The sequence below is a fragment of the Pelodiscus sinensis genome, chromosome 2 (genome assembly GCF_052426305.1).
Source record: "Pelodiscus sinensis isolate ZL-2025 chromosome 2, ASM5242630v1, whole genome shotgun sequence".
NCBI classification, from domain to species: domain Eukaryota; kingdom Metazoa; phylum Chordata; order Testudines; family Trionychidae; genus Pelodiscus; species Pelodiscus sinensis.
This window is the reverse complement of record NC_143053.1, coordinates 47,274,467-47,294,642: the sequence shown is the minus strand read 5'-3', so window position 1 is coordinate 47,294,642 and position 20,176 is coordinate 47,274,467. Positions and strand designations below refer to the sequence as shown.

Below are 20,176 nucleotides of genomic sequence, written 5' to 3'. Positions count from 1 at the left end.
GACAGACTACTGAGGTAGATGGACCTTTGGTCTGACCCAGTACGGCCATTCTTATGTTCTTACTCCTCCTCCCCATCACTTTGTGTTACTGGGTGGCTAAGGCCCCAGTCTGGTATGAGCCTACTTACCTGAGCTTCCCAAACTTACACAGAAAGTTAAGGTTCTGTTATGGTTATTTGTAGTAATATTCACATACAGGTTGCAGGCAATAAATAAAAATTCCCAGGAGCCGTGCCCTGGGCATGACTTTTATTATAATTAAGTGTGTGAGGGAATGACACCCAGGAGCCTATGCTGCAGGGTAGGGACACCCAACCCTCCCCTTGCCACAGCCAGTGCCAAGAGATGTAGGTGCACAGCCCGACTCCAGCCCCAGGAGAAGCCACCGGAGTAAAGGAGACACACAGCTCCTCCCTCGGCTCCCACTGATGTAGCAGGTTGGGGGCACACAGTCCCAGTTAGCACCACAGGTGCAAGGGGATGCAGTGCTCCAGTTCTGGACAAAGCAGCTGGTTGGTCGTACAATTCTGGCTCTGCCCCCACCACTGATAGTGGATACCAATGTCATGGAGGATCTAGTAAAGTCTTGGAATCCACGACTTCCGTGACTAAATCTTCCTTATGCACATATTTAGCACTGGGAGTAGTATCACTGAATCAACGGGACTGCACATAGTGGGGAGAGTTAATCATGACCATACATCGTTGAAGATCTGGGCTTTAAATTGTAAGATCTTTGGGGCAAGGACTGTGTCCTCCTATGTGTTAGTACAGCACCTCGCATAATAGGGCTTGCATCTAACTGGAGTTTCAGAGCACTACTGCCATATAAATACCAAATATTTGGAACCTTTAATTTGAGCATTTGCAACATCTCAGATTAAGATCTGTAGTCTGTTTGCATGTTCACACATGCAAAAGTTTTGACCTTCTAATTTCTGCGACACTGTCCATTTTAAATATGCAAACTTAATTTCTGCAAAGCAGTTTCCCAAGCTGCCAACATCTTATATTATCAAATATAAGTAATAACTAATTAGTAATAAAATCCATATGGCCTTTTGTTCCAGCTTAAAACCTGAGAGCACATCATTATTACTCTGTAAATCATAATTATTTTTATGATATGTAATTCACCAAGGATTAATTTAGTTGAAAGTGTACTCTTGACCTACAGCTGTACTCTTATCCTAGCATGTTCATTATTTTACATTTGAAAAACAAACAGGCTCACCTTTTTGCAGACAAAGTCACCAGGTAAATACACAATTGATTTCAGTCTCAGCAGCATGTCATAAATCATTTGCGTATCACAGCCCTATTAAAAATAATTAGAATTTTGTTATACTTGTGCAGTACTTGAAATGATTACCAGCAGGTTTCTGCTGGGAAGCAAGAGACAGTAATACATGAATATCTTGAGCTAAGGCTTCAAGTACTCAGCATGGATTTAAAGGGTCATAAAAGTCAATTTCTGGAGCATAGAGAGAATGCTGGAGAAACTGTGTCGTTACCTGTAGGGCCCTTATTATGGTATTATCTGAGTTCCTCAAGCTGTCTTCTCTGAAGTTTTGAAAGAATAGTCTTTCTTACCAAAAGATGTCTGTATATGTATGTGACTCTCATGCTTGTCTAATTAAATGCATTCAGTGCTATGATAACAGCTGTATTCTCTAGTGCAATATTGCTTGGGTGATATAAAAATGTAATCTGGTCACCCGTTCACAGCAGAAAATTCCCCTAGTGGTACAAACCTGTGAGCAGTAGTGTCTTCAGTAGCTACATGGATGTTTTAACACCAACTACAGTGATTTATTCCAGCAAAGGATCTGGCCTGATCCATTTAACCTCTCTCATAATTTCCTCTGACAAACTGCTTAGAAAAATTACAACTAGGATATGTCATGACTTACCATTTTACTTTTTAAAAAAAAAAGAAAAATAAAAAAGGAAGACTTCTACATTCTTTGCCTTGGGAAAGTATAACAGTTCTTACTAATCCCATGGCAAAGACCCAGTTTGAATGATCATGTAACGCTTATGTCCCTGAGACAACTAAAACTACTTAATAATAATTAGAAAATCCATTTGCTCATATTTCTCACAAAAGTAATATCTGGGGTATCTGTTATTTTCCTATACCTAAAACAGGTAAGAGAATTGTGCCCTCTCACATAGCACTGAGTAAGCATGGGCAAATGATGCAGATCCTATGGAGGGTAATTTTTCCTTCTACAACCTCATCTTTCTGCCTCCTTGACTTAGTTATACAGCCTTAGTTATACAACTAAGTTATATAAGCCTTAGTTATACAACCACTTACGAACTGGTTATGGACCAAGCAATTGGTTGTAAGTCGGATCCCATTGAGTTACACGCGACCGCGCTGTTCGTAAGCGGGGATCGCGTTCGTAACTCAGGGTCTGCCATTTACGACATTTTTGGTCGTAACTGCGAACAGTCGTAAGTCGACTGTTTGCAACTTGGAGACCGGCTGTACTCCAGAACAGTTATGTAGATTATACCACTATTTGCCACCTCTAATTCTGGTCCCATAACACCAATGTAACTGCACTAAAATAACAGTACAATATTTTCATTTCACTCAATCTATTTTGCCTCTGCTTTGGATGAAGAAATAGGCACTGGGCTCAATCCAAATATGAGCTTCCATTCACTTGGCAACCTCTTGACATTATTTTGCCTTTAATATAACAAGATCCTACATATTGCAACTTGCGCAAAACTAGATTTTATAGTTCACAAGAACATGTTGCTCCATTCTCTTTTAAAACTACTTGCTTTGAATAAGTCGACTTTATTGACAATGGCAAAGTTCACATCAACTGCAATGGCTAGCTGCATCTTGGCTGGCATCTGCTCCAGTAATTCTGATTCATCTGCAGGAGGGAAAAAAAAGACCCCATAATTCCTAATTACAAAGTGGAAATCCAAAGGAAGAACAAAAAGCAGCAAGGGAATTAAAAATAATCAAAAACGAACCTATTCCTTGTACAGAATAGCCTAATAGAATCATCTGTAACATACATGAGATCTAACAGACGAATACTCTTTCAGACTAAGAAACTGTGCAGTAAACTCTTCTCCTGAACTCTAGTCAGAACAATATTATAGATGGATAAACATGTGAAAACCCCTGGCTTGTTTTTAGACTCCAGATACTTTATTTATAGAAAAGAGAATTCAAAAAATGTAGCTGTTTATTACAACAGGTACCAATCCTGGATGTAGTCTACTTTTCAAATATTCAAGACAGCCTCAGAACTGCATATGAAGACTACCATTGATGTCTTCTTGCTGTGTTGCTTGAAGTTCAGGTTAGTGATCCATCTTTAAATACTACACTTTCAGTGCATGCAAATACTAAATGTAATGATTTTACCTCTTAGAAAACACTTCAATCCACCAATTCTAGTACAGTTTTTTTCTTATATGTGTGTTCAGGGGTGGCCCTAGACTAGCTGCCAGCAACTGGAGCCCTAGGCGAACCATGCAATCGGCGCCCCCCCACCCCGCCATCCCCAATGGCAGATATCGACTGAGGGTTTTGGTTCTGTGTTGGGGAGAAGGGGGCTGGGGATGGAGTTCTGTGGCTGGGGGCCGAGGGGCTGGGGATGGAGTTCTGTGGCTGGGGGCCAGAGGGTTGGGGGCTGAGAGCCAGGGGGTTGGGGATGGAGTTCGGGGGCTGCGGGCCGGGGTGAGAGAACAGGGTGCCAGTCGGGGGAGAGAGTCCCCTGCACCTGCCTCCTCCCAAGATCCCACCCCCCCAGAGAGAAGACGGCATGTGCCTCCCCCGGGGCTGACTCCCCCCGCCCCCCTTCCATGGCACAAGAGAAACCCCCTCGCGTTCCTCCTCCCCCGAGGCCAAACCTCCCCCCCTGCGTTCCTCCTCCCCCAGAGCCGACCCTCCCCCGCAGGACAGCCCCCCTCCCCCCCCCGCGTTCCTCCTCCCCCGAGGCCGACTCTCCTGCGGGGCAGAGGAAACCCCCGCATTCCTCCTCCCCCAGGGCCGACCTCCCCTCTCCCGCACAGGGGAAAGCCCCCCATGTGCTGCCTCTCCCAGGACTTACCCCCCTCCTGGCCGCAGGGAAGCCATGCTCCAGGTAAGGCATGGGAAATGGAAGGGGCAGGGTTTGGAATTTGGCGCCCCATGCAACTTGCCACCCTAGGCTTCTGCCTAGTTTGCCTACAGGCACGGGCCACCCCTGTGTGTGTTTCTGAAGGCCCTACAAAACAGCATGTTGGGTTGGCTTTTTTGACATTAGTTATCTGTCAGATTATTATGCATTTCTCTCACCCACTCCCAGGCAATTCAGAAAAGATCAAAAAAGATCCATGTATTCCTTGGCTCTAAACAGAACATTTCTGCTGAGTCAGTATTTGAGCAGATATGGTATAGTTTGAGAGTCGCCTTACCCAGCATTCCTTGAGAGTCCCAGGTGTATTCATACCAGGTTCGAACACGATTCTGAACTACTTTTGGAATTGTATAAGTGTTCATGTAAGAGACAGTGTTATCCATGCTGGCACGGTAATAATTCTGTCCTGCTGTAGCTGCTCCAATTACATCTCGCATCTGCAAATATCAGTTGTTACAGCAGAACACATTTTGGCAGTAAAAGTTTTGAGTTTTTAAGTGATCATTTTGCAAATACAGACACCATGTTAATATATATATTAGTGGTAATGGATTTAAACTAAATTGCATTAGTTTTCATCTGTTGTTTTTAAGAGGGACATTGATATCTTAATGTAGTCACGTTAGAAATAGTTTCACATATCATAGCTACCCCTGAATGTCAGTGTTTGATTTTTATATTTTTCCTGCTTTAAACATACTTTTCTGTTCCATGTTGCAGTTAGTGAAAAATACAGTCTAATGCATAAATTAAAGTATAAATCTTCCAGATATAGGAATCCTGTGTTGCTTGTAGGTAAAATATTTTCAGATGAAGGCATGATTTTTAAATTGAAGATGCTCCTTTAAAATTCAATAATTAAGCCCCTCTTTGTTTGGCATGCAGTGGCAAATCAGAACTGAAGTTAAAAATGTGTTAACACCAGTTGATGCCACTAGATGTAAAAGTTTGCCAGTGTTTCTCTCATCAGATATTTTTAATCGGTCATAAAAGTCAACTTAGAGCTGCACATTAATCTTGAAGGTCTTTGCAGAAAAGCAGTTCAACATTTTTACAAAAAAGTCACTTATCACTTTTTAAAAATTTAAATGCATTAATATTTGAAAACACTATTTTCTAGATACCGATACATTTTTGGTAGAATGTTCAAATATCTGTGTGGTGACCAATTACTAAGATGATTGTGGGCTAAATCCTGCTGTCACGTTGGAAGTTTGGAGGAGCTCTATAGAGCTCAGTAGGAATTACTCTGGATTGATACACATGTAACAAAGCAGAACTTAAGTAACTTTAACCATCTTTGAAAACTCAAAAGTTCTCCATTGACTGGATATTCATGTACCTTTTCCTGTACCTATATTTAGGCCTTGATCCTTCAATTGACTATGCACAGGTAGAGTGGAGAGTTAACCATTTGCAGGGAGTTAACTGCAGGACAGTGGCTTTAATAAAGGATCTAGGTTAGGAGAAAAAGGTGCAAAGATTTGGCTCTTTAGTAAGAATTTCTTCAACTTTATCTCATCATCAGGCTAGGAAGAGGTGCTCTGCTGATATTTTCAGAGTTTTCTGGATTGGATATATTGCAAACACTACAGGCATAGTCTGTTTTATGATATTTTAGTTGGGGCTGTAAAACACAGTTAAAAATATAACCATGTAGCTATTAAAAATCCTAATGGTTACATGGCTACATGTGCTATGGGCTTTGCAGTATAAAACTGCAGAGCCCTCAGTGCAGCCAGCTCCCTGGGAATGGGGCTAACAGCTGGGAGTTGGTGTGCTTAAGCTATCTTACACACACCAGCTTTGGTTGCTAGCCCTGCTCCTGGGGAGCCGGCTTCTGGGAGCAGAGTCGTGAGCCAGCATGTCGCCATAATGGAATCCATAGTTACACTCTTACATCCCTAATTTTAGTATTTCTTTTTCCACTCCTTGTGCTACCAAGAAGTTAGCGGTTTATGCCCTGTTATTTACCTGACACACACTTTTTTTCACTTGATTTGTTAAACTTTCTCAGATCTTGTGGACAACAGAAATATAATTAAATGCCACAGGGTTTGCCTTATTTGAAATCACCATCATACAGCGATTTCTGCAGGAGTCCAATAGGACTCACTGCCACATGTAAGATCTATGACTGTTCTTCTGCATCCAGGAGAATTCTTTTCAAACCTGCTGCAATTCAAATGTAACTTCAAGAGTTAGTTTTTAAAAACAACCTTTTGTTGATGCATATTACTTTGGAAACTTTGCATTTTTTTTCAAAAGACAATACAAATGAATTGAAAACAAGAACACCAATTTAATCTTAACCAGAGATTGACATGTGCCAAATTTGCAGGTGTAATACGTGGCAGACAGTAGATCTCCTGTTTCACTGAGTTCTTAGGAGTTACCTAAAACTTTGTAAAATCAGGGGAACACTAAATAACGCACAGATACATCAGCATTCAGTGCAGTATTGTACCTTTCATATTTGTAAGAGTGATATCACTTTACTTCAATCAGGGTTGCTCAGCGGGTGAGGGGAGGGAAAAGGGCAGTTTACCCATAGCCCCCTATATCAGAGGGCTCCAAAACCTGACTGACCTGGCACATGGAGTCACAGCAACACTCACTGAAATTTGCTAGCTGGGCTAAGCCTGAGAAGCACTACAAACCCATCCATCAGGTTGCAAAAGCTGGGAGCAAGCAGTGCCAGATTTTACCAGAGGCCCTCCAAAACCTTCTCTGCATCCCTGATTGCAATTAACATAAGCCAGTTGCATAAATTCATGAGCTCTGATGGGACTATCTGAGCCATAGGGGTAGGCCTCCAGGTGGAGTTCATCAGAAGGACCCAACTGCAGGACTGGAGCTGGGGTCTCAAAAATGGCGGTCTACTCATAGCTAAATACATCTGTCAGAAAAAATATCGAGAGTGGAGATTTTTTTGATCTTCTACGTCAGAGTTTTCTGTATTATGTATATGAATGAGACCATCAAGAGTATGCTGTCATTACACTGCAGTCATTTACACAACTGGAAATCTAGTGATCAATTCATTTATTTACCTGACCAATTAAGCTGGAGAACACAAAGACACCCATGAAAAAATTCAGTAGTTGAAAGATTATTTCAAAGAGCGTGTGCGGTTCTGCAAGGCCACCAATGGTAATTAAAGTGCGCACTGCCCAGTAATAACACCTCAGATACCTGGGGATAAACACAACATAAGTTTTATTGACTTCAGTGGGATTGTTCATGTATTTAAAGTTGCGTTTACGCTTCGCTGGCTTGAGTCCAGGATCAAGCCCTGTGTACTTTTCAGCATAAGAACTCTTTAAGGCTTCACAAGTGATTGCCCAGTCCTGCAAACCTTACTAATGAAAGCAGATCCAATAAAACTCCAAATCTGGTGCATACAGGAAATACAATAGCTACTTACCAGTGCCCAGTAACTCTATATGACAGTTTAGGACAATATCTAATTGAAACTGCCCAGGAGGCTTTCAAGCAGGCAGAATGCAGTTATCTTTTATGAAAATACCATGGTGATAAGGGCATGATAAAAACTTTGCTAAACAAGTGGCGGTCAGGCAGATTAACTACACTGGTAAACTCTACTGGCAAAGCATTCCCAGTGTGGCTGCAGTTTATGGCAGCAAAACTGCACTTCTCCTGGCCCATCTTATTTGAGCTTTCCTCCCTCGTAGTATAAATGCAGAAACTAAGGATATAGGGGGTGCTGCATGACCCCCAGGTTTACATGGGGCTCTGCTGCTGGCCCTCTTCCCAAGATCTTGGCTGCTCAGGGTCCTATCTGCCTGTTCTGTGCTCAGGGTCCCTTTACCCTTGTCCATGTCCCCTCTAGAGACATAGCCCTGCTCCCAGCTCTGGATAATGGGGCAGACAATGGGGAGGGGACTGGCTTTCAGCACTCTCACTATTAAATGTCTTTCCACACAGCTGCCTCTGAGTGGAAAAAACCTATATAAGTGTCATATTCTAGTGTGCACCCTAGACCAGTGGTGTCACCAAAAAAACCCATGCAAGTCAGACCATGAGTGCCTGTGTATTGCTATAGCCTTCCAGCAACATGCTAGTCACACTCTGGCCTACTGATGTAAGAGAGTAGTCTATTAGCTGACTGACAGATAAGGTTAGGCTTATCGGTTAGTCAAGTTGACTATCCAACTACTCGCATCCCCCCCTTGCTGCCTATGTATCAGAGGCAGCAGGGCAGAAAGAGCTTAAAAGGAGCTTGCTCGATCCTGGCTTATGGCTGGGTCCGGGACATATCCCTCGCTGTGGCTCTTCAGTAGTACCTGTGGTAGAAGCCAGGCTGCCTGCCCACCTGGCTCTTACTTCATTTAAACAGCAGAGCCCCAGAGGGGGTAGCTTCTGGATCCAGGACTGAGAGCCTTCCCTTATCAACTAACTGTGCAGTTGATAAAAATTCTATCAACTACACGAATAGTGAAATACCTCCTGCTTAACATCCTGGAGGCTTCTACCAGCCTCAGTTACCACTCACAGGATGGACCCAACACATTCCCAGTCCTGAATTTTCCCCAAGGCATATGTTTTGCACTGTCCAGTTCAGATATTTAAGGTCCATTGCCCCTGTAAGGTGTCAAAATTCAACAATTTGCTACATCAGCTGGAGTACCCAAATAATTCAGTTTAAATGCAACACTGGATTAATTTTGATTTTAAAAAAATAAAACAAGTTTATATACGGTTTTAAATGAGTACAAGCATAAGGTGTTAGTCAGAAATGGTCAAAGGTGAGCTAAAGATAAAATGTGTTCTAGTAGCTACAACTTGAAAAACTAGACTTGGTTGGTCGAGCTCAACTCCTTACCCCATGTTCCCTGCTGACCAAATTCTCAGGTCAACATGAACCATCAAATTCAAAGAGCTGGTTCCTTTGTCATCTTAGGTGAGAGAGGGAAAGAAAGAAAGTGAAAGTGGGGAGTTTTTGCCCCCTCACTTTTATACTTCTGTATCCTTTTGAAATGCATTGTCCTGCAGTTGCCACTAGATAAAGTTCCTTCTCTCTCTGTAGATGGAAACAAGGAGTCTTGTGGTAAAAGAGGTTCCATGTAGTCATTTGCTAAAATGCAGAGCAATCTGTTCCTGTCTCCCCTGCTTTGTTACTAAAGAATGTCCACTTGACCAGTAACTGCCAATCAACTTTGATGTCACCTAGCTAGAGCTGCTGGCTTGTCTTTGGTCTATGAGAAACAAAATCATCCCTCCTCAGACTTTTCTGGTAAATACATTTCAGTTATCATTTCAGTTTATGTTCAAAGCTTTATATCTAATGTGGTTATAGACATTTCACCATGATATTATAGACATGCACATTATTAATCTTCAAATGTAATCCTACCAGCCATATTTTGCTCAAAGATAATTACAATAGCAAGTACGGGGTGAATTCAGGGGTGCACTGGGTCGCAACCAGCAAAAGTGCTATTTTGCTAGTATAACTGTGTCTATGCGAGAGGCTTTTTGCTACCACTGCTATGTCAGTACATACTGCACCTCATTATAGCTGTGTTAGCAAAAGTCTAGAATATAGACCTAACCTGAGATTAGAATTTAGTTATGACATCACACCAGTGTTAACTCCCTTGCTTTTGTCCGAAGTGCACTGGGATCTGTAAGAATCACACAAGCAACAAATCTGCTTTAAATGACATTGGAAAGATGGCACTGCTAAATGCACATCATCAACCTAATACTAGGTTGGATGGGATGGATTCATTTTTAAACCAGTCCATCATTTTAGTGAAAGTAATAGTAGTCCTTGCTTTTGTGAGTTAAGGTATTTTTAAACAGGTAATTTGAGTCTTTAGAAATATTTTTCTTCCCTAGCCAATTCACAGAAAATCACTAATTTATATTTATAATGGAGCCTCCTCAATGTCTGAACAATCAAATTCTAATGCCTTTTCAGTTTTAGAGTTAATTTTCCCTAACTGTTCAATAAACTCTTCCATTTTAGTATGATCACATTTTACAGACTTTTTTTAGATTTAGTAATATTCTATTACATTTAGAAAGAAACTTAATATGGAGTGCAAATGACTGAAAATCCTGAAAGCAGATGTGCATGTGCATACTTTTTCTATCTGCCTCGAGTTCTGAAACCCACTGATCTGTTAGCAGGCTTAGGGCCTACATTGTAATTTACTGATGCCATGTATATCCTTAGATGGGTACTGTATAGATAACAGTACCATTTGAGAACAAAGTGGCAGCAGTTTTTTATAAATTCAGTGACACTTGAATGAAGGCAATGTTCTGTTTTAAACCACTTTATATATACTTCAAGCTTTCAGTATGCTTTTATTTGACCTTTGAGTTAAAAAACAACCTGTGAAAAGCAATTGATTTTTTTTTAACTGATCCCTAGGGTGGTCACGCTAGGCTAGCTTCACTATAATGAGATTTAGTAATTATCACTTTTACCACAATTATTCACTTGCAGACTTTTTAACAGCTAAAATTGTCATTTTTTTCATTAACAAGTCTGAAACTGAAAATGCACTGCAGACCTGTTATAACGTAAAACTAATTCTTTCCCTTATCAGTCTCCTCCAGGATTGTGGTTATAATATGGACATCTAGATTAAACCCCTTTATTGTTCCCATAGTACCACAGATTCACCCATCCAGCTGCTTTCTAGCAAAGTCTGCACACCTGGTATCTGTTTCCCATGGTTCTGTAGTGCACGTAAATGATAAGAAAAGATTGTTTCTCTTTTGTGTGCATCACTGCTTTGAGGGTAAAAGGACGCCCTAACCCATTTAGAGCTCCATATGGAGTAGGTTAGTTAATGCCTAAAAAGATATCCAGTATTCATGGGACATAACTGAGACTGCTGGGCTGGTCCCTTAAGAACTTAAAAATAATAATGGAAATAGTGCTAGTTCTGGGCAAGTGACCTTGGAATTTCAGAGTAAGTGTACATGTTACGTGAAACATTAGTAGCTTCTCTATCAGCTTCATGCAGCATGGACACACTAACTGACTATTTTTCCCCTTTTTTCTTTTTCTTCCCTTTTCTCCCCATATCCCCTATTTATTTAGAAACTGGACCTTTAATAAATCCATTCATCTGAAGAAGTGGTTTGTGCCCACAAAAGCTCATGATACCATCTACATTTTTTTGTTAGTCTGTAAGGTGCAGCAAGACTGTTCGTTGTTTTTTAAGTTTCTTGAATTACAGACTAAGGCTATGTCTAGACTATGCTGAAGTTTTGAAAGAGGATATGCAAATTCCATGGGAAATTTCACTTTCGAAAGTGAAAGTAGTTGAGATGCATTTTTTCGGCAACTTCCCGCCCCTTTTTCAAAAGGCCACTCTTCCTCAAAAAAACAGGTTTACGCAGCTTTTTGAAAAAGGGGCGGTTGCCAAAAAAACCACGTCCTGACTACTTTCACTTTCAAAAGCTCTGCTTTCGAAAGTGAGATTGGAAAGAGATATGCAAATTCCTGCGGAAAATTCCTCTTTGGAAACTTCAGTGTAGTCTAGACAAGCCCAAAGTCAGCTACCCTTCTGAAGCTTATCATAGCTAAGAATCAGAGTTATCATCTCTGTCTCACAGAGGCGATCAGGAAAACATGATACAGTGTGAGCACTAGGTGGCAGTCTAAGGAACTTCAGGGGTTGGTCTTAATGCTGTGTTGGTGTACACCTGAAAAGCAAGTGTATGTTTAAAAACAAAATCTGTGTCCCTCTAGTGCTATGTTCAGTGCAGTGCATATAGTACTTCTGTGGTCTTAGTTCACATGGACCCTTTTTACAGCATGAGTCATATGCTGCTCACTGTGTCTATCAGATACAGGTTTTATATTTTCCCCATTTCTTCAGTTTATTGTTCTTGCTTTAATCTGATCTAAGAGTTCAAAAATATAAGGTCATTCTGCCAAGACAAAACAAGGGAAGAAGAAATGGTAAAAAACAAAGACAGATTCCAAATGCTGTGGTATTCACAGCTCTGCTTCCTACTGGCTAATTATAGCTTGAAATCATTGCCATACAGTAAACTGGATAGCTGAGAAATTACTCTTAAAGCAAACAAAGTAGAGACAAGAGCGGGGTTTATATGTTATAGACAGTATGCTTAGTCCTCAGGCAATTAACCCAAAATATCCCCAATATAAGGAATACACATACAAACATTCATTAACAGTGCAAACAAGATAGGTGTCTGATAGCCCTCTGCTGATGGAAATATTTCACTTTCATAAAAGTTAGTTTCTGAATACAATGAACTGTTTGCATGGCTTCGATTAAAATAGTTAAACTCTGATGTGTATAAAGAATGGCATACACTAGAATTGGTCTTCAAGTTTTAAGCTGGTATCTGTTCATCAATTTAATTGAGGAAAATTTTGGTTTTCCATGTTAAAGTCCCCCAAAAATAAAATCCAGAGAGAGCAAGAAAGTGGTAGGTCTATAAAATTTGGCTTTCTAATGTCTCCAATCCTGAAGCTTCTTTCCCTTAAATTGGTTATTGTCTGTTGACCAATATTTGCTGACCTCAGCTTTTAAACAGATGTGATCTATACATTTAAATAAAAAAGGGGGAAAATAGCTTTCCCCCAGGAGCCCAGACATAAGAGTTGCACTAAGACCATCCTATTACAAGCAACTCTGGGGGAAGTACTCACAAGGAGGGAAAAAAATCTTGGTCATATTTGACTGCTGTGTGCCAAACAACAGTTTAATCCGATTGCAAATGCTAACACAAACCATCCACAAATCTTTGTTACTTGTCATAGACCAGCCTAGCCTGAGTTCAAGGTTGAACCATGACCAGGGACAAAAGTTTGTGTCCTGGGACAAATATTTGTGGATGATTAACATTTGCATTTACAATCACATTAGCTCATTAACTTGAGTAAGCTCTCTGTTTTCTCACATTACTACATAACAACCCCTTCTCCCCCAACTAGTCCAGCTAAGTCTACTGAGAAGACTGTAAATGTCAGTCACACATTCAAAATTGATGTAGTTATGTATGATAGACAGACATCTGTCAGGGATGGTGTAGGTGGAGCTTGGTCCTGCCTTGAGGGCGGGGGGCTGGACTCGATGACCTCTTGAGGTCCCTTCCAGTCCTACTATTCTATGATTCTATGTTAATTAAAGATGTGACATCATTTGATTGCAGACATTAGAGCAAACTGTACCTTCAATTGTAGTAATTTGTTCAATTAATCTTAGGGCCAGGTACTGAGCAATTCGAGGCAGGGATTGTGTTGTTTTTATGGTAGTAGGCATGATGTGGCTCTCATCCTAATCAGGATCTTCAAGCACTATTTTGATTCTCGTGCAGTTTTGAATGAAAATACATTTCAAGACCTTTTCAGTCTGTGGATAATTTTCAAAAAAAAAAGTTGAAACACACTGAGCTCATTTATTGTCAATTATTCACTCAGTTGTATTTAAGGGTGATTACTGGAGACACATGCAACATACTAGCATGTTGGGCTAGTGATTCTGCATGTGGCATTTGACTGGGCAAATGTCATAGGACTCCACGTTTCCTTGTCAGGAAAGCTCAAATGAAATCTAAGTTCTTCTGTTATGCTTATCACCACAGCATTTGTTTGAGTATGTGTTGTGGGACTGTATTGTGGAGGTAAGGGGGGATTTTGATTGACACCTAGTCAGTGGCTTTGAGCAAGGACTGTAATGGAGCACCTCAACCCTGAAGATTTGTTCTTAGGGAGAGGTTAAGACTTTGCCGTGCCTCCATTAGCACAACTTGGCGAATCATACAGTGGGCTGGGACATGAAAAGGGAGCACTTTGGGTTGCTTTGCTGGTGGTCTTAATGTGGTGCTACGCCTGTGAAGTTTTAAGTTGACATTTGCTTTTATTGTTTAATATGACTGTTCAAAAATGTACATTTCCATTAAAGAGGCCACGAAAACTCTTCTCTGTGTCTCTTTGTTTCTATCCCAACAAAGAAATAACCAACTGTAGGAGTGCAGATTTTATTTGACAACTTAGAAACTTGCCAATAAGCAACAGTTTTATGTATATGCCCAGATAACCCCCCACCATTCAGGTTGTTAAATTAGTGCTAACTCATTCCTTTGGGTTAGTGTAATGTGAGATCACTAAAAATTCTGCTGTGTCCAGTATTAGTTGAAATGCTGAGTGTAGTGTCTTTTAAACTAGCTATGAAACCTTGTTTGTCTTATCTTGCCTATGCTCAAGAGTTCCATTTTAATCATCCTGGTATCACTCTGTAGATTTGAAACCACTGAAATATTTTCCTTCTTAAAATGCTAGCAAACCTGATTGGCACATGAAAGGAAATACATGCATTGCTAGGCTCAGAGCCTAATAATTCATGCTGTGAGGCTGGCTGTTTTTCTAATTATTTTTTTAGGTTGGTTTTGGTTTCTGCTTTCTAAGGAGGAAAATGTTCCAAGTGCTGTCTGACATGTTTAAATTCACAGTAAATTTGCAAAAATAACTGATGTTCACACAATGCATTCAGTCAAAAGAGCCCTAAACATTCAACAATCAGCTAACATCGAGGATCCAATCCGGCAAGTTGCCGATTACTTGCAGGATACCTATTCGCAGGGTACGTATTTGCAAGTAACCATCAGCACTTTGCAAAACTGGGTTATTTATGAACCTCTAGTATAAGAAGCCTTTATACAGCCTGTAATATAATTGTGAGAAAAGAACAAGAAGGATAATTTCATTCATTACCAAACCTACAGAGCCCAGAGTCAGAAGGGAGTCTTGGGAGAGACCCTGAATAAGTGGGGATGAGACTGGGAGACCCAGAAGGGGATAAAAGGCCAGGGAGGAATGGGCTGAGGGAAAACTGTGATGTAAGTAGAGGATTATGACCTAGCTGTGCAGTACAATGCACAGGCCTTGGATCCAAAATTGAGGATGAGACTTGGTTCCCACCCGACCCCATGGAGGAGCCATAAGTCTTTTGGGAGGGTAACTGAGCTCAGCAAAGGGTCTGCAGACAGAATTGAGGCCTCTCTGAAGTAAAGAGCAGAAACCTTGTTTTGTTTTGTTTCTGTTAAAAACATTTTGGATAAATGGGACCTGGAAAGGGTAAAATGAAGCAAGTTACCTGACAGAGGAGCCACTGCAGCAACTGCCAACGGGGGCACTATCCTGAGAGAGTGGGGGCACCATGCCCCACCCCAAGGGGGCTTGTAGTTGTAGTGGTGAGCAGACTAGCAGAGCGTTACACTGGTGAAGACAGATGTTTCCCTATCCTACGTCTGCAGTGTCTGATCCAGCATTCAGAGCATGTCTAACTCGGCACACAATGCCGGGGAAGAAGGGCACCCTGGCTTGTCTTATAGCTTTTAGTCAGGGGTTAGGGATTTCCCACCTCTTCTCCCTGCAGCATCCAGCTGTTTGGTCTGGAGTTAAGCATGTGTTGCCTCTGTTCTTGCAAGATGCAGCTGACTCCAGGAAAGACACTAGCTGTGGATCCCAAGCAGAGATGGGCATCTTCCTCCAGCCCAGACTAAGGCTGTGAAATTGGGGTGAGGCTTAGAATGCACTCCTCTCCTTGGTATCTGCTAATGGCTAGTTTAGGCAGCTTGCCAGGGTACTGGCTTTTATAGATCCCATTCTTGGGTGACACCCTCTCCCCTTGCATTGCATTGGGAGCTTGTATGTGTGTTCCAGGGTTAGTGGCTTCCATTGGGTGACTAGTTGAAATGCTCAATGCAATGCTTTCGAATCAGTTGTCTTTGACAAATACACTTTGGGGCACTCCAAGTGTAACCATGACCAGGCGGATTTGAACCTGGGACCTTTGGAGCTCAGTGTGGGAGCCTCTACCCTCTGAGTTAAAAGCCAGCTGGCTGTCTGCACATGAGGTCTCTTGGTCTTATCTGTTGCTGTGGTCTAAGTGTCTCTGCATGGGCTGTGTCCTGTGGTTTACAGGATCTTTTGCAAAAGCTTTCCCTTTTCAAAAGAACCGCGTCTAGCCCGCGGTTTTACTTTTGAAACAGTGCTTTTTTGAAAGAGCGCCATTATGTAATTATGCAGATGAAGCATGGGAAATTCATTTGCAATTTCAAAGTGCCTAATTTATATCTCTCTGTTTTAAGAGGGATGTAATCTAGACACAGCCTAGGTGTGTGGGTTACACAATCACCAGTGAAATAAGTTGCTGATTGCAACTGATTCCTTCTTGTCAAGTACAATACTGCATGGGAATAGTGTTAAAATGATATGCTGGTGTTGTAAAGGGTCATCTTCAGGGTTTACTACTTGCTGACATTAGAGCAGGGCTACTCAACTTTGGAAGCCCTGGGGGCCACAATGATACTCACAGCAAATGCCGAGGACTGCAACTTAAGTGTGGTTTTATATACATGCAAATATATATGCAAATAATTTATTTCACACTGATGGGCATGAATACAAAGATTAAACCGTGGGTCCACAGCCCTAGATCCAAACATGGCCAGTGCACCTCTCAGGCTCTGCGCACAAGGCTAAGTAGCCAGCACGTCCCACAGTGTCCCAGCACTCACGGTACCACCTCCCTGTGGGCTAGAAACGCCCTGTATCCATCTGTTCCAGCCAGCCCGTCTGCTTGCATCTTTCTGTGCTCACCCTGCCTGGGAGACGCCTCACCATTGTGGAGCATGTTCCCAGTGGTGGCCATGTTCAAAGGATCCCACCCAGGGGCCACATGTTGAGTCCTGCATAAACCCAAATTGCTCCACGGGCTGCAAACAAACGGGCCATGGGCGCATGTAGCCCATGTGCCGCATGTTAAGTAGCCCTGCGTTAGAGTATGGCTGTTGCATAAATGGACAGGGTCTGTGCTCCTAGGTGGCCCCAAACCTTTGGCCTACCAGACTCGATGTGTGGAAGAGGGGTGGTTCTTGATGTATTTAATGAGTGTTTAAATCCTTTTAGGTTTTCTGCATTTTCTCTGTGATGATATTGCCCTAAGAATAAATGACCAGAGGGTAGGTGTGAACATGTCAACCAATATTTAGGTGCCAATATAGCCTGATTTCTTCAGGGAGCCCTGCTGAGTGCTCTGCGTTTTAGAAAGGAGCCTTTTTAAAAATAATTTATAAAGCGGGAAAGGTTCATTAGATTAATGAGACTCACAAATGCATTCTAACAGATTTGCGTTTCTGTTTCAGCAGATCTGTCACGCACTAAACCTAACAATTTATTATGAACACTGCACCAAATTCTGCCTTCAGGCATGCTTGGCTTCAGTAGGGATTGCATTAGCAAAGTATGTTTAGCTCCTCAGACAGAAGGCGCCTCACTGTGCTAACACTGTAAATATTGTCCATGGTCAGAATTTGTTTGATTGTTCATGATCAGACTTCCACCCTTATGCGAGACTTTTTTCTTTTCCCCCCTCCCTTTATTGTTAACAGAGACATGTAGACTCTGCTGTTTTGTGCACAGAATTGGCTTCTGCAAGCATACATACCTACACTTTCAAAGCTCCAGAAAGTGTCTGACAGCTGACTGAGCAGCTCCATTTGAGAAACAAAGAGCAAATCATTGGACTGCTCCTGTTCTGCCCTGCACCAGGAACACAGCTGCAGGCAGATTGCTGCTGCATCAGGAGGGGGACAAGCTGTTGTACTGCTTTGTCATTCCTCAGCACTAAGGCTACGTCTAGACTGAAAGCCTCTTTCGAAAGAGTGTCTAGACTACAACAGGTACTTTTGAAAAAGCAAGCCGCTTTTTTGAAAGAGAGCACCCAGGCAGTCTGGATGCTCTCTTTCAAAAAAGCACATTTTTCATTACATAGAGCCTTTTTTTGAAATAGCACTTTCCAAAAAAAAAAAAGGCGTTCTTCCTCATAAAATGAGGTTTTCCGTGGTCAAAAAAACTGCTGCGTTCTTTGGATTTACTTTTGAAAGAACGTGACAGCAGTTTAGACGCAGGGAAAGTTCTTTTGGAAAAAAAGCCACCTTTAAAAAAAAAAAAAAAAAACAACCCTGTATTCTAGACACACCCAGAGAGCTCACAGTGGAACTCATGTGCTGCTCCCTTGAGGCTGTGGGCGACAGCTGAGGGAATCCCAAGATGCACAGGGATCAGCTCTGCATTTTCACAACACTGCACTGTGGGATGCTTACCCACAGTGCATTGCTCACACTGTCAGTGGTGGTGTCCCCAATGTGGGCATGATCTATGGACAGAGGATGCAAGTGTGAACACCCTCTGGTGATTTTTGTTTTAACTTTTGGGTGTTGACATAAGTTTTGTCAACATACCTTCTGCCATTTATACCAAAAGTTTTGCTTTTCCCCCAGCTTTCTAAAAACAGGAAAAAAATGTTCCTCTCCCAATTCCCCAGCACATCAAGCTTCAAAGGCTGGGTTTCTGCAAAGCCAGCTATCGGATTTTTCAGAACAGAAAAATGCAATTCACCTGTATTGTACTAAGTTCTATGAATATTGCACAGCTCATGTTTTCTGTCATATCTCAGTGTAATGGATTTTTGAAGCTTTCATGTTTTAAATGTAAAACACAATATGGTCCTCAATGACACTGCAACCACAGTATCTTTGCAAGTTTCTGTCACACAAGTTAACAGATCACTTAAAGGGATGATTACTTTAGTTGCATTGTAACTGTGACTCTTGGAGATGTGGGTGCAGATTGTATTCAACCTCAGTGTATGGGTGCACTGAAACCAGAGAGCTTTGCTTAGTAGCAGCTGTCCAAACAGTACTTGTGCCCTCTGTCCCTCATGGCCCCTTCCTCCGCTAACACCCTCCTCAGGTCATTTGCACCAGAATACAAAGTTAGAGACTGATGAAGAGGAATGGGAGGGTGGGTTGTGGAATTTATGTCTGCACACACACTGTGAAGAACAATAGTTGCAATATAAATAAGTAGCCCTCTTTTTTTTTTCTTTGAGTGATGATTCTGCTCAGGTGATTCACAAAGGGGCAGTCACTCCTCCCAAATGTTGGTTTGCCCTCACCAGACCTCGTAGGAGGTGGGTCCACATAAACAATGACGTCAAAATTGCTTTCTCATTTGCATTCAATCTAGATGCCATGGTATTTGCATAATATCTGCCCAAAGTATGTAAGGAAGATCATGTAGCATCTCTGAAGATGACAAATATTGAACCATTACTAAAAAATGGAATGATGCTGGGCTCCTGTGGAATGAGCCTAGATTTATTATTAATAGTAAAACATCTCCATAGTCAATGTTTAATAATATTGCCTTCCGTATGATCTCCCATCCCCAAATATGCCTACCCACTTTCTGCTGTATCTGGGTATCTTTTGCAGATCTCCCATCAAAATACTGATCCCTGGTATGAATTGCTCAGTAAGTCTCATAAAATCACAAGCTAAAGTACCATGTATGCACATCATTGAAGGTAATGGTTACAACAGGACTGAAATGCACCTTGCCAGTTACATGTTCTCTTTCAAAGCCTGAAATTAATGAACAAATTCAGGCTACTGTGGCTTTAAATTTACCATTTTCCTTGAAAGACATTCAAATACTTGTATAGACCTACACCCACACTATATACTGTATAACTTTGGTATTTTTCCTTCTTTCTTTCCTTCATCTTAATTAACATATATTACTTGGCACTAGCTCCCCAGCTGCTATGAGTAGCCTGTGGCAGAGTATGCCAATACCTACACCTTCCCACTGGAGATTTTTTGCCCTCTCACTGGAGATTTTTTTTTAACCACACGCTTAACCACGACCTTTTCTGAAAATGACAGAAACCTTTTGGGGCCTCTTTTCGACCAATAATCACGGAGTCTAGCAAGGGTAAAATGTTATATTAAATTACATGATACTACCTTGCAGCATAGTCTGTCCCAGTTCTTCTCCTCTGACCCTTTCAAATGACTGTAACACTTCCCATGTGCATTCCTAAAAGTAAGCTTAATTTATGACCCACGTTTCATTTTAAACACTTAATTAAGTTAGTGGTTAGAGCTGACTCATAAACCCTTAAAAATAGAAAGTGGTAAAGTAA

The 20,176-nt window shown here is 41.5% G+C and overlaps 1 protein-coding gene across 1 annotated transcript in view; it reads right to left on the bottom strand.

Annotated features, from left to right (window-relative positions):
- Positions 1–20,176, bottom strand: part of CNGB3 (cyclic nucleotide gated channel subunit beta 3) — a 109,653-nt gene that overhangs the window by 9,215 nt on the left and 80,262 nt on the right. The window contains exons 11-14 of the mRNA XM_089775977.1: positions 7,214–7,355; positions 4,438–4,597; positions 2,803–2,900; positions 1,235–1,318 (exon numbers count right to left, since the gene is read on the bottom strand). Coding sequence (XP_089632103.1) covers positions 1,235–1,318; positions 2,803–2,900; positions 4,438–4,597; positions 7,214–7,355 — 484 coding nt within the window. The remainder of the gene's footprint in view (positions 1–1,234; positions 1,319–2,802; positions 2,901–4,437; positions 4,598–7,213; positions 7,356–20,176) is intronic.